Source organism: Eleutherodactylus coqui, chromosome 4, assembly GCF_035609145.1.
Source record: "Eleutherodactylus coqui strain aEleCoq1 chromosome 4, aEleCoq1.hap1, whole genome shotgun sequence".
Taxonomy (NCBI): domain Eukaryota; kingdom Metazoa; phylum Chordata; class Amphibia; order Anura; family Eleutherodactylidae; genus Eleutherodactylus; species Eleutherodactylus coqui.
In genome coordinates, this window is record NC_089840.1 from 239,764,811 (window position 1) to 239,776,594 (window position 11,784).

Consider the following 11,784-nt stretch of genomic DNA (forward strand, 5'->3'; position numbering starts at 1 on the left):
CATAGACATGAGTCCCCATGCAAATATAGTGTGTAGGCCCCAAAGTACACAGAGTGAGTGGCTCATTATAGAGCTCTTTACTCTTTATGAGGACTCTAGTTAATTCTTCATGTGATTGATTAGAATCCAAGGGAGTCATGGTGCCATTTCACAGTGGCAATGAGCCCCTTTCCTAATAAGGGTCCAAAGGCCAGCTGCACATGGTGCAATTATGTGTCCACCACTGGATCAGCTTATTGTCTCAATACCGGTCTAACAAAAAGATATAGCCCTTTACCAATAGTGTAATACTTTACTATTTGATCTGTGAGCTTCACATTTGATTGAAAACATTGGTAATTTAGAATTTTTCACTTTTTTTTAAAAATAAAATTACTTAATATTCAAGCAGATCATTAGTATTTCCTTTCTGTATGAAGTTTTCTTGAGGGCTGTGGACCTAAACTGAACTCCCTTTCATGTCAAATATAAAGCAAAACTTTGGAATAACAATAAAAAAAATAGAGGTAAAAGGAAACGCAACCACCAAATACTAGTACAAATTTTAATACACATTTAAATAAATATTTCCATCATTAATATTAATATTTACACATATCCTCGAAAAAAGGACAAAGGTCTTGCCAGACAAACTGACATTTGTACAGTGTTTCAAAAAAAAATAATAACATTATTACTTTTATCACTAATTTTTACAACCGATTTCTACCTCTGGGATTCTTTTTGTTTTATCACCATTTAGTTGCAAGTCTTGAGGTTTTCATTTTATGTCAAACAAAAACATGATTTGTCCTCGTTTGCAGACATAATGACAACAGTATAAAAAAAAAAAAAAATGTATCACAAAAAAATGTTATAAGTACTCATGGTTTCCATGAAGGAAAACTGAATAGGAAAAAAAAAGCAGCTCTTATGAATAGTCAAAAAACCATATGTTAAAATTCATCATTCCATAAAGGATGTCGAAAAACATTTAAAAAAAACAAAAACACAGAAGGTTGAGTGCCTTCTTCAGTCTTCTTGCACTTGTCTTGTTTGTCTGTCTTCAGTTTTTGGTTAAGTGTTTTCATCAGTAAGTAGCACTTTTGGTCCCAGGTTTGTCCTCCTCTAAAATATATTTTTCTAAGTATTAAAAAAAATTTCTAAGATCTAAAGGAAGAGCCCACTTTTTTGTAAGTCCATTTTCTTTTTTTTTTTTCTTAAAAAAGTCTTGTAAGAATAAAAAAATAAATCATCTGTAAAAACGAAAAAATATATATGTATATTTATATATAAAACAACTAGTTCACGTCTTTTTATATTAGAATAAAGTAGTCTATATTTAAAGTCTGCAGAACGTGGAGTAGACTTTGATCCAGTTCCTACCGAGAACTTGAGTATCGAGTTCTTTTACTCCTCCTATTAAAAGGGTAATTAATAAATTCAAAACGTTTATGAGGTTCAGTGGTGTGGTGGCCCTTTGGCATCCTTTTCATAAAATGAACCTCCCGTTGGTGTTGTCTTGTCTTCGATCCCTTTCTAGGGCGTCCTCGACGTGTAAAAGCCATATACCACCCTTCGTACTTGGCATTTTGCAGTGCTGTGTAATTGTTTTCCAGGACAATTTCGGTGAAGACACAATCTTTTCCTCTTCCATTGGTCTTAAAAAAAAAAAAAAAAAAGATAAAAATATAAGATACATATAACAAAAATATACATAGTCCAAAATTAGAATCAACTGATGTATACACTTGAGCCAGTTCCTGTTGTATTATCCATTAGTTATTGTCTTTTCCCTAATTTGTAATTGTTAGTGTCTCCACAAGCACATATATATTTATTCTATATACAATTTGTCCTCTAATTAGACATGACATATTTTATGGCTGACTGACTTAATGTATGACTCACAGCAAATAGAATTAGATCACTGAATTGATTAGAGGAGATCAATTTTTAAAGTAATGTACTGTAATATTACTTTTTCTACAGTAACCCTCTAATACCATGCTGGGTGATATGAAATGGAAAGATGCCCAAACCTTTAATTTGTAGCTATTGTCTATTAATGTTGAAGATTAGAAATATTGGCAAAAAAATGTATATTATTGTTAGTTTAAAAAAATAATTAGGATGGGGATTCTCCCAAAGCAGTCAATGGGCTAGACGCCCACCAAGGCTATTGTCATCCCTTCCATTGTCAACCCTACCAGCTTGCTTCGCCTTCCCTGTTTGAATTACGAATAGGTTTAGACAAAATATATCAATTACATATATTCCCCGTTCAATAATCCTTAGATGTTGTATAGGCCTATATGTATCTACAATGAGTTTGGTTGTCTTCTTGGGCATGTGTTACATTCTTACAAATCTCATGGACATAGTCACACAAGTCAATATTGGTTATTTTTAGGATTCTAAGTCATAGTTTTAACATTATAGGCTACAATGTAAGAGCTACTGTATAGCATGGCATATCATTTGACATCACAAGCCAGTGTTTACCATGAGGCCATGCTACATAGAGTCTAAATACACTATTAAATGTATTATTCAGTTGAAGAGCGAGATAACTCTAGTGTAGTCTAGTGTGGTTAAGTCAATGGCTTAGTAGAGCGATAGGTCAAGGAAACACCACACCACCCACTTATTGCACTTCTCTTATGTAGAAGATGATCACTTTTAAATCTCTGCCTTTTTGTACTATATTACGACAAGCTTATCTAACTAGCAGATAATGAATAAAAAGGTCTTATAAATCCATGGCAGCCAATCAGAAAGCAGTTTTTGGCAGCTCTTTCCATGCGAAGTGTTTTTGGTTAGCGAAGGCAAGCATTGTCTTTGAACCAACAGTTGACCGGCTCAAAACAAATGTTCTACAATGAGTCTCAAGACCCAAGATCCAGGGGGAGAATGGGCGGGTAATGACATACAGGCTGTTCATATGAGCTGTAGCCGTGTAACACTGTAACTGCCAGGAAGTCATTGTCAGTTACTGAAGTGGATAAAGGTTGGGAAAAACATTTCTAAAGCAGGTATGCACAGGCAGTGGGCGTATTAACTTTGATCAGCCCGGGTCCCCTCACCCCACATAATAACAGTGAATACGAGGAATGAAAATCCTCATTGTAGCAGACATCTTTAGAACCAATAATGGCTTGAAAGTGAAGTTTTAAAAGGACCCCTCGGAACGGTTTCTGGGTGTTAAAGAACAACCATGACTAATGTGAAGATTTCAGGGCTTAGTGATGAGGCAGCCTGAACTTTGTGTCTTAACATTCCAAATACTTGTAGCATGTAATTGTACATAATAGCAAAGCAATTTGGCTATTTGTTAAATAAGATATATGGAATTTGAAACACCCCTTTTTTTCCCTTTCAGCTTTTATTCCTTTTGACTCTTTTATCTCGTCTTTGTTACTCTTTTCCTTTCCCAATTCCCTTGCGCCTTTTGATCAAAAATTGCATTCACAATCTTACTACGGTGCATTTTCCCCTGTCTTTTTAATCAGCACCTTCTCCATGCCTCTTGACTGCAATATTCGCCTCGATGGCCTTCTTTTATGTTTAAATTAATTTCCAAGGCCTTCTAGCTCAGCGGGAATAGGACAACATTTTGTTGGGATGTAAAAATCCAACTCACCTTGCCAACCAACTTCCCCTTCTTGTTCATGCAGATGTAATAACCTGTTTCAGCTCCTTTAATACGGACTCTGCTTCCGAAGGTGTCCGTTTCCACAATCAATTTGGCTGCAAGGACAAAAAGGAAGAAATTAAATATCCCATTACTTTTTACAGTGTCAATGAGACGTCATGATAAAAATGAACTACATACAAAACCAACTATAGCCGAAGACTAGGCCGTTCTGATTTACGTAGAGCTGCATACAAACGCATCTCCCATTGTTTTACAGTATACAAGGCATAATTTATGTTTGAATGGATTGACCTCTATGTCCATATACATGCACCCTTTACTATATATTATAAAGTCCTAGGTATCTGCTAGGACTCCAGGTTATCATTTATTACAAGGACAGGCAAGAGCCATCTGTGCTAAAATGTTATCTCCAAGCCAGACAGATAACAGAATGTCAATCATACTGGAGGATCCTCCCCTACAAGAACATCTCCAGTTTCAAAAATATTTGACCTCATCCGTCAAGTGTTACTTTCCTAGATTGTACTGGTTTATGCTGTACAATGAATTTAAGATCCAGATAATAGAAAATGCCCTTTAATTTGCTTCACCCTTGTGCGTAGAGCCGTATTGATTTGCTTCCTCAATTTTTAACGGAGTCATTGATCGTGGTTCAGACTGACTATGCAAATTTTGGGTCGATGCAGTAAAAAAAAAAAAAAAAAAAAAAAAGTCCCTCTGTCCACAAATATCGTATGATCCTACTTTGTCTACTGCTGTCTTAAACGTTATGGTCTTATTATAAATGCAACTGCACAAGCAATTATAATAATACAGTCTTGAATAGGAGGTTTTATATACTTAGATTTCTGTAAATCCTCTCTCCGAAAATAAAAGAAAATGCCACAGTACATAGCGGAGCGGTGATCACTTTAACATTTGCATCTACCCACACAGTGAATGGAATACAGGCTGTGGCCGCCTTTATTTGAATGGAACTTTATCCCTACTTCTACCCTTAAGGTAAATACAAGGGTTACAAAAAATAAAGTCAACCCATCAAAAATTGAATAGCTGTCATCAAACAGCATAAGATATAAAAAAAAAAACACGACACCTCCTGCTGAATGAAGGCTGCATTCAATACAGTGACTATGTGAATAGACAGGTAGCTGGAGGAGAATTTTCTTTTAGTAGGGGGCATGGAGGAAAATCAATTTGAGATCCAGTAAAAGGCTTACAAAGTATTGATTTATATCTATGTGGGTCTTCTGTATTGTTGCACTGACAAGAAAAATTATATTGCAAAATATTCTATAAGGCAGGAAGTATGGCTGCCATTGTGTGTAGAGATTACAATGGGCAAAAATGATCAAAAACTGATATGATATCATACTAGTACAATGCAGATATATCTTTAAGGATGCTACTATACTTTAGGGGCGTATTATGTATTTGTACACCCATATAAATGGTTTTTAATTCCCCATGTGTTTCACAACATTGTACAGGGGATTCACTCATGTCAATCTCTGTTCCTTGTGGGACTCGAAGGCTATTTTTCAGATGACTGTATTGTAACACGTCAATAATACGGATCCATATTACGGACGTCCTATAGATGACATTACAACTGTATGTCATCACTGTTTGATCTCTTTTGGTCACTGTATAGTTTACGTTCTGCTGGGCACATGCTGATCTGTATTTGCCTAATAGAAAAGAATAGCAAAACGGAGGCAAAAGCTAAAAAAAAAAAATAGGTCATGCAGCTTAAAAAAAACCAAGAAAAAAAACCATGAAAAATACCACCATGTATATAGATGCATAGATTTGCATTAGGTCCATATTACAGTCTGCAAAACATGGAGCTAAAATACACTTGTCTGAAAGAGGCCAAAATCTAATTTTTTCCTTTTCTCTACAGGCATATATATGCTAAAGCTACCTGGACTAAACCCATACAACACAAGATAAGAATGCCCCTTCCAAACGTTGCCCTGACTGGATTGGAGCCAAAATACAAAACATCAGAAGACTAAAGGCTCACAAATTGTGTCATGATTGTGCAATGACCTCCCAATATAACTTTTTTTAAAAACATTTTTGGGATGATTTGTAAATGATTGAACTTTTTTCGTTCTCCCTTTCCCAGAGAGGTCTTCAGATTCTGCGGGATGTGTTTCAGCAAAGCTCAGCCAAAGCCTATTTTTTTCTTTTCTTTAAAAAGGTATATACAAAGCAAAGCCATTGAATCACTAAACCAGTTTACCTAGACTAAACCCATACAATAGAAGGTAAGAATGCCCCTTCAAAAAGTTGCCCTGCCCCGATCTGAGCAACAATACAAAGCATTATAAAACTACAGGATCAAAAAGTGCAACATGATTGTGCAGTTATTCCCGAAATGACTACCTCCCCCCCCCCCTTTTATTTTTGGATGATTTGTAAATTATTGAACTTTTTTTTTTCTCCCTCTCCCAAAGGGGTCTTGAGATTGTTCGGGATGTGTTTTTGGAAAGCTTAGCATATTCATTTTTATCCTTTTGCACTAGTGACAGCTTTATCCCAGTAAAATTATGTTTCAAGCTGAAACTTTGAAGGAAAGTAGCTACGTAGATGCAGAAAAAATGCAGTGAGACACATTTGATCCCAAAACTGCACTGAGAAGAGGAGAAAGTATTCAGGAAATGTTAAAAAAGGTGAAAGTAAGAAGAGTTTTAATGGCTCTTCCAGACATTAGGGGTCTCTCTGGAGATTCATATAGAACAATCTTGAACCTCTTTTTAACGTTTACAGACTACAACTTTCTTAAACCTTTACATCTGAGAAAAAGCTTGTTCTTTTTCTGTTTTATATCATACTTCATAACCTCCTCTTAGTGTTTGTGTATATATTTATTATACGGATTTTTTTTTGTTTCCTTGTTTTCTGCCCCCGCCCCCACCCCCCATCTTGAAATATCCTCCTAGAATTGAAATGTTCTGCTTTTTGTCTGAATTACATTTTATTTTATGAATCCATTTTTGCTGTGGGAAACGTCTGTATACAGACTACCCCCCTCCTCTACCAGACTGTCTATGTCCACTTTGTCTAGCACTGAATTTGACTTGCAGAACAATTTTGTTCCCCTTGGTAATAATTTGTCTACAGATAAAAAAAAAAAAAAAAAGTCATCCTTCAGCCTTTTCCATCCATAGCCAAACTTATGTTCTCAACTGAATCTCCAAATTCCTTTATTCTGTTCAACCTTGTTAAAATGTTAGAGATTTTTATATTTACAAGTGCAAACCTTTTCTTTGAATCCCCACAATCCAGAGATTTACGAATAACAAAAACATAGGAAACGCGAAGCCGACTTCAAAGCTTGGAATTTAATTGTCCATTTAATTTACGACTTGGATTGACAAAATTGGACGGCTAAAACCAACAGCTGCTTACCCCTGACTCTTCCCACCTGAAAGAACAGGCCTGATCACCTGACCCTGTGCTTCATGCCTGCAAATGTGTTATAAGGCATAGCAATAATAATACATTTTGGGGGGAAAAAAAACAAACTATCAAATTAGGGGGGGGGGGGGGGGGGGATGACCCCTATATAGTTATTATTTATTACATTCATCTATGGTCCCTTTATACCATTAACCCTTTGTAATAAAACTGACTGATATGGTAAATGCAATTTTATGCACTTCTGTGCCAGAATAAATTGGCCCAATACAGATAACCCAAGAGAAAAAAAATTAATATATCCTCCAATATCACAGGCAGCCTTATAATATGTAAGCCTACATAGCAACAGCTTAGCTTTGACGTAATGTCCTGGCCGTTACAGGAACTCAGTTGATCAGAATTGGTATCCCAGATTGCCTGTATGACCCTAAGCAAGTTATATGATCTCTTAAGTCAGACACCAAATTTAGATATTACGCACTTTAATGGGCCACTGACTCATAAGAACTTTAGTCGGTCACATGGTCGATTCAGGATCCTTTTTATTATATCATTGTAGTCTGACCATGAAATGTTAAATCCATAAAAGCGCCTATGTACATATAGCAGTACTGAATGTGTCATTCAACTTTTGGGACTGCATTAATTGCCTCTCTCTGTAAAACGGTATATGACAAACTCAGCTCTGCTAGATCTGTATTACAGCATTAGCAACAGCTGCTATTAGACCTATACTATACAATACCTATGGCTTTAAAAAAATAAACACTACAATTTATAATTCATGTTAAGTGACTGGTAAATGACTTCTATGCTATGTTCAGCACACATACACACACAATCATAGAATTGCCAGAAGAGCTCTTACCATGTGGATCCCCATCCTCGGCCATTGCATTGATTTTCTTGTTGTCCAGTACTTGCACATGCTTCCCACTGGTGCGGCTGTATAACTGGTAGGTCCTGATGAGCCTTCTGCTCAGCTGATCTGTCACCAGGCTCTGCTCCCTCACATGCTGTGTAAAATTAGGTGGGGACTGAACAGTTACCTTTAGGAAATACATAAAACAAGCTATTATATTTTTTATATCTCTGTACAACTAGATGAAGCCCGAATGCACTGTATAATCCAATGTAAGGTTCTCCGTGCAGGGCGTTTACATAGGATGAATCTATAGACTGATGCATATATAGAACTAGATCAACTTCATACAACCTCAGAATTCAGTATAGTATGGGCAAAACCTAACAGGTCCTGCATGGAATGTACAGATTACACTCATGTAGCAAACCTATAGAGCAAATTGGTCATTTAGCTCATTTGGGGTTTAACCTTTTGAGTTAAAACGCAGGATATTGGCCTGCAGATGTATGTAAAACCTAATATATTACCAGATGTCCCAAATGATACTCAGCTCTGCTACATAAAGGTATATTAATATACTGTATATACACTAATTATCTATATCTATACATAAGGATATGTTTCTATTAATTCGCACTATATTGGCTGATATTTGCCATGCATTATATTTATTAGTAGTATTTTCCTACAACCGTGTAGCCATGGTATTTATCTTATTAATGCGTAGAAACCACACTGACTACTGTGACAAATTTGGCAGATTGCTAAGCAAACCATCCTACAGGAGATTTATACTCCCTTTGGCTATGGAAAAAAAAAAGCTCCAATGCAATAGGAAGGATTGCTCTTGTCTTTGACATTTATAAAGATGTATACTCAACAAATGTGAGGGAGATTCGGCTTTACTTCTATGGGTGACAAGGGAGCTCTTAGGGAAATCCCCATATCAAATCAAAGATTTGGACTTCTGCACAATAGCCCATACCTCATAAAGTGATGAGAGAATCCTTCGCTGCCTGTTTAAGCTTTTCCTATCTCCTAAATGCACTAAATGGGGACAATATGGGAGTAGGATGGGGACATATACTGCAATACAACTCCTATGCCCCATATGGGCAGCACGGTGGCTCAGTGGTTAGCACTGTTGCCTTGCGGTGCTGGGTTCAAATCTGATTAAGGACAACATCTGCATGGAGTTTAGATTTCCTCCCACACTCTAAAACATGCGAATTCAAAAATTGTGAATCCCAATGGGGACAGAATATCATCAAATGTTATTAAGTGCTGTGTAATATGTCTGCACTATATAAATAAAGGTGATTATTATATCACCTTTATCCCTGTAAACCAGCTACAAACAGAGGTCTCAGGCCTTTCATAGGAACACGTACATCTATAATCTAGGGGTAAGTATCTGAGACACTTCATTTCTAGTTCACCCTGTGACCTTGAGACATGCTGTCAACCAATTATGAATAAATAGGATTTAGTCCTCCAGCACACTAGCCATGTGTAGTCCGTTAAAAAAAAAAAAAAAAAGGGACTACACACGGGCAGCATGTACACCCATATTATTCTATAGGGCAACACACACTACTGGAATTTTTTTTCACGCATACACGGACTACATGAAAAAAAAAAGAAGAACTAATTGCATGCACAATTCGGATCCATTTTACGGACGAGTAAGTCAATGGGGAGAGATAAATAATGGTCAGCATATGGGTGCTGTTCGTTTTTTTTTTAACATACGTAAAAATAGAATTCCGCGTATTTTATTTATGAATGTGGAAAAACGCACGGTATACGGAGAAAACGTAAACGCTGACATATGGACTGAATATGGAGGCCACACATGTATGAAAAAAAGTCTGTTTTTTGAGGACGCAACCCTTTTTTTTTTTTTTTTTTCCGCGACTGTGCACCTAGCCTAAAGCTGACATTGCAGTTATTTAGTACTTATAATGCTGCCTATCCTCACATGTCTTACGATTTACTAATAATCTATACATTAAGGTAAATAGGAGCCTAATAATAGGTTGCTATGAGCCTAACCTTGTATCTAGTCAATGTATCAAAGTATTTATCATGAATTGTTACTTCAATGTAAACAAATAGATAACAATGTATCATAAAACATAGAAGAATGATCAGATTCTTACCTGAGCTTGTAAACAGATGACAAACAAGTGCATCAACCTGGGGAAACACAGAGACATGTAGTTTAGAAGGGTTGATGTGAGGAGGATAAGGTAGTGGAGTGACATACAGTACTGTATATGTTTAATGCAATATATAGAATGCAGATACATCCAGTATATACTCACAGGTATCCAAGCATTGATGTGATGTAGAGCATGATGAGCTCCTGGTTGCAGGATATTCCCTGGGATTGTTATTTTGCTGCCTGTCTATAAGGGAAGGTCCTCAGTGTAATGCAGGCAGCTGGTGGTGGAGAAGAAGGTGCAATGCACTGCTAATAAGTCCTAGGAGCTCCAGCAGATTCCTCCGCCCATCTCCCTGTCCAGGATGCCGGGGGAAAGCAAAGGATCAGAGCCGAGCAAGCACTGCAGATTCACCAGGCAAATGTACAGCAAACCAGCCCAGAAACACAGCAGCTCCAAAAGCCACCAGCAATAGTCCAAGATCCTGCAAAACCCAGAACAAGCACTCCAAGAAGTTACTTGCTGGTGCTAGGAAGAAACACAGTTTGGTTCCAAGAATTACAGATGAGATGACAAATGTCCAAGTCTTCTCAAGGGTGGCCTCTTACAGATTGGACTTCAGAGAGGATGTCCCAAGTTGTGAATGTTGGAGATCTGGGCTGTCAGGTTCAGCCACTCAGTGTGAAGGTCTCAGCAAACTAAAGCCAAACTCTGAAGAACTGAGAAAAAAAAGAGCTTCTTGGGAGGATCATATTTTTTTTTCCTCTTCTCTGAAGAAAATGACGTTGTGTTGGATAGAAGGCAGCTCTTGTTGTGTGGAAGATGATTAAAGTGTTTGATGAGTGAAGCACAGATCAGACCATGGAGCTAATAGAATAACCTGGCTGTGGAAGTTGTGGTTTGGGAAGCTCCTGATGGAGTGAGTGTGTGTGAGTGTGTAAATGTGTGTTGGCTGGTGTCTCATTGAGCACTAAGTGTAATGATTGCAAGCAATCTGCTCTTGTCCCTCCTCTTGTCCTGAGCTCTCCAATGTCAAACTCCCTTCTCATCTATCCTGGGTTAAATGTGGGAGGATGGACCAGGAGAACCAGCCCCTTGGATATCTGTAATGTTACAGGATGCCCTCAGTTATACACATAAATTATGGAAGTCATTAAAATCCACCAACTTCTGCTACTGGAGGAGCAAGTGCATATGACTGCAAGTGATTATTATGTAATACTGTGGGATAGGCATGCAAACACTGTAAGAGGCTGTTCCTGGGGGACCACAAGTCCTAGCAAGTCCTGCAATCACCTTGCAACTTGATCATGCATAAAATATCTGCAAAGCTACAAATGTGGCGTGTATGCTAGTGCTGCTGAAAAACTAAAGTGACAGCATTGTATTGTGGCATAAGGTCGCATGCATAGGCACTGAAGGACTGCAAGTTCCAGGATCAGGGTAGGTTCACATGAGCGAGTGTGATATCACCCCAATATTGCACTTATAAACCAGTGATTCCCCCTCCCCCCCCCGTGATTGCGATGCCTTTTGCGAATAAATACGCATCGCTGCACTTGCAATTTTCATGTACCTGAAAATCATGTTTTTCTATAGTAAAAAGAGAAAATCGCATCGCACTTGCATGAAGCTCACATATAGAGTGTATTTACACAGGCGATTTCTATGCGCATGAACAG

At 37.5% G+C, this 11,784-nt stretch overlaps 1 protein-coding gene across 2 annotated transcripts; it reads right to left on the bottom strand.

Annotated features, from left to right (window-relative positions):
• Positions 1–779: 779 nt before the first annotated feature.
• FGF8 (fibroblast growth factor 8) lies at positions 780–11,042 on the bottom strand. Of its 2 annotated transcripts, none has more exons than XM_066598822.1 (5): positions 10,265–11,042; positions 10,100–10,136; positions 7,941–8,088; positions 3,623–3,729; positions 780–1,640 (listed from the first exon to the last, which is right to left on the bottom strand). In XM_066598822.1, exons 1-5 carry the CDS (start codon positions 10,294–10,296, stop codon positions 1,362–1,364), a joined length of 603 nt encoding a protein of 200 aa, XP_066454919.1. In that variant the 5' UTR covers positions 10,297–11,042; the 3' UTR covers positions 780–1,361. The 2 variants fall into 2 exon arrangements, with proteins under 2 accessions (XP_066454919.1, XP_066454918.1); XM_066598821.1 differs by having other exon boundaries at positions 7,941–8,121.
• Between the last annotated feature and the right edge of the window lie 742 nt (positions 11,043–11,784).